The sequence below is a fragment of the Austrofundulus limnaeus genome, unplaced genomic scaffold, assembly GCF_001266775.1.
Source record: "Austrofundulus limnaeus strain Quisiro unplaced genomic scaffold, Austrofundulus_limnaeus-1.0 Scaffold69, whole genome shotgun sequence".
Lineage (NCBI taxonomy): Eukaryota > Metazoa > Chordata > Actinopteri > Cyprinodontiformes > Rivulidae > Austrofundulus > Austrofundulus limnaeus.
This window is the reverse complement of record NW_013952471.1, coordinates 2,053,196-2,054,874: the sequence shown is the minus strand read 5'-3', so window position 1 is coordinate 2,054,874 and position 1,679 is coordinate 2,053,196. Positions and strand designations below refer to the sequence as shown.

The 1,679-nt window shown below is 38.5% G+C and overlaps 1 protein-coding gene across 4 annotated transcripts in view; it reads right to left on the bottom strand.

Annotated features, from left to right (window-relative positions):
* kif19 (kinesin family member 19) overlaps positions 1-1,679 on the bottom strand; it is a 44,187-nt gene that overhangs the window by 16,212 nt on the left and 26,296 nt on the right. For all 4 annotated transcript variants that reach the window (XM_014010485.1, XM_014010481.1, XM_014010484.1 and 1 more), the window contains 2 exons: positions 656-766; positions 478-565 (listed from right to left, as the gene is read on the bottom strand). In XM_014010485.1, coding sequence (XP_013865939.1) covers positions 478-565; positions 656-766 — 199 coding nt within the window. The remainder of the gene's footprint in view (positions 1-477; positions 566-655; positions 767-1,679) is intronic.

Sequence of the window (1,679 nt, the reverse complement as noted above, 5' to 3'; positions counted from 1 at the left end):
TATTATTACTGTAAGATGTCTACTATTTCCAAGTGAATAAATGTTAAACAGTTGCTGTAATAATCTGCTCTTGACATTTAATAGTACACTACTGCACCCGGCCATCCCCACTTTACTACCACTGCTTTGTTTGCTTTCACAAAAGAAAGCCAAGGGCAGTTAATGTGTGAAACAGATGGACAGCTAGGAGGCAGGAAGGAGTTAGAAAAATAAAAAGACAGCTGAGTAACCTGATGCACTGCTCATTCTGGTCTTTGTGCTTGAAATACAGGAGGCAGAGAATGACTCATTCTCTCATCATACCTCGGCTAAAAAAAACCTTGATTTTCTTCCTTAAAATGCGTGGACTAACTCAGGCTGACCACAAACCAAGGGTCAGAATGATAACACAGGAAATTGGTGAACGATGTCTCAGATGAGATGAGTTATCTACCTGGATATTGCACAACACACGCACTCAGACTCACAAACACAAACCTGTGGGTCCATAGGCAAACACTGTGGCATTGTAGCCTGATATCAGGCCTTCTATTAGCTCTTTGGTTGTAGCTCGGTACACCTCATCCTGCAAAGAAAACAGTGCATAAGTCTGGAGGGACGTTTGTTTCAGATCCATTCACCTTTTGATTTATTAAAACTTTTTTTTCTGACTGACCTGACTGGCTGAGAAGTCGAACGCCACATCAAACATGTACGTCTTCTCCCTGGAGCGGTTGGCACGCAGGATGTCATCTGGGTCCTCCATGGGGTCCATCAGAACCACCATCTAATGGTGAAGGATAAAGATACATTGAGAGTGATAAGGTGGTTAGTGTCGAAGCCCATGTTGACGTCTGAAAGGTCAATTATTTTGTCTAAGTTTGATCTGAGTTTATTAAGGTGAGGTTTGAAAGTGTTGCCAAACTAAACAAATGAAAATAAAAAGGCAAAATGTAATTTGACAAAAGATTACTTCTGCTGGCTTTGAATGTATTGTAGATAATATTATTCTACCATTAATCAAAAGTTCACCAATCATGTATAAGAAATCTGCACAGATACAGCTGTGAAAAACAAACAAAAAACAAGTGATGAAAACACACATCTGTACCATCAGCTGTCAGGACGAGCACATTCAAAATGAAGATATTTACAGCAGATGTTCTGCAGATTCCTAGTGAACTACTCTGAACGCAGTGCAAGTCTCAACGATGTAAAAAAGACGAGGTCAAGCATCCAGTCATCATTAATAACCACCACTACAATAGTTTTTTGTCCCTTTAACTTGTTATCAAACTATCAAACACAGGCGTGATAAACTATTAAGCCAGGTTTAGGCTTTACATTACAAAACTATTAAAGTAGCAGAAGTTTGTTGTTTCAAGAACTCATTTCAAATATCAGATTCTGAGTTGAAGCCTTCCTCACACTACAGCCTTTACCCTCCCCTAATTTATAAACAAACAGTGGATACCTCTAAAAAAACAGCAATGTTCTGTCCCTTACAGGACATCTTATTTTTCTGGACATAATTGCAGGTACTGCTAAAGGAGCACATCGACATAGTGAGATTGTGCAATCGCATTTTAATAGCTACTGGCCCTTCAACTTCAGTGGTAACGAGCCTCATCTCATTTTTGTATATAAACATTTGTTGATATAGTTCCACGAAAATTTAAATATATATATATATATATATA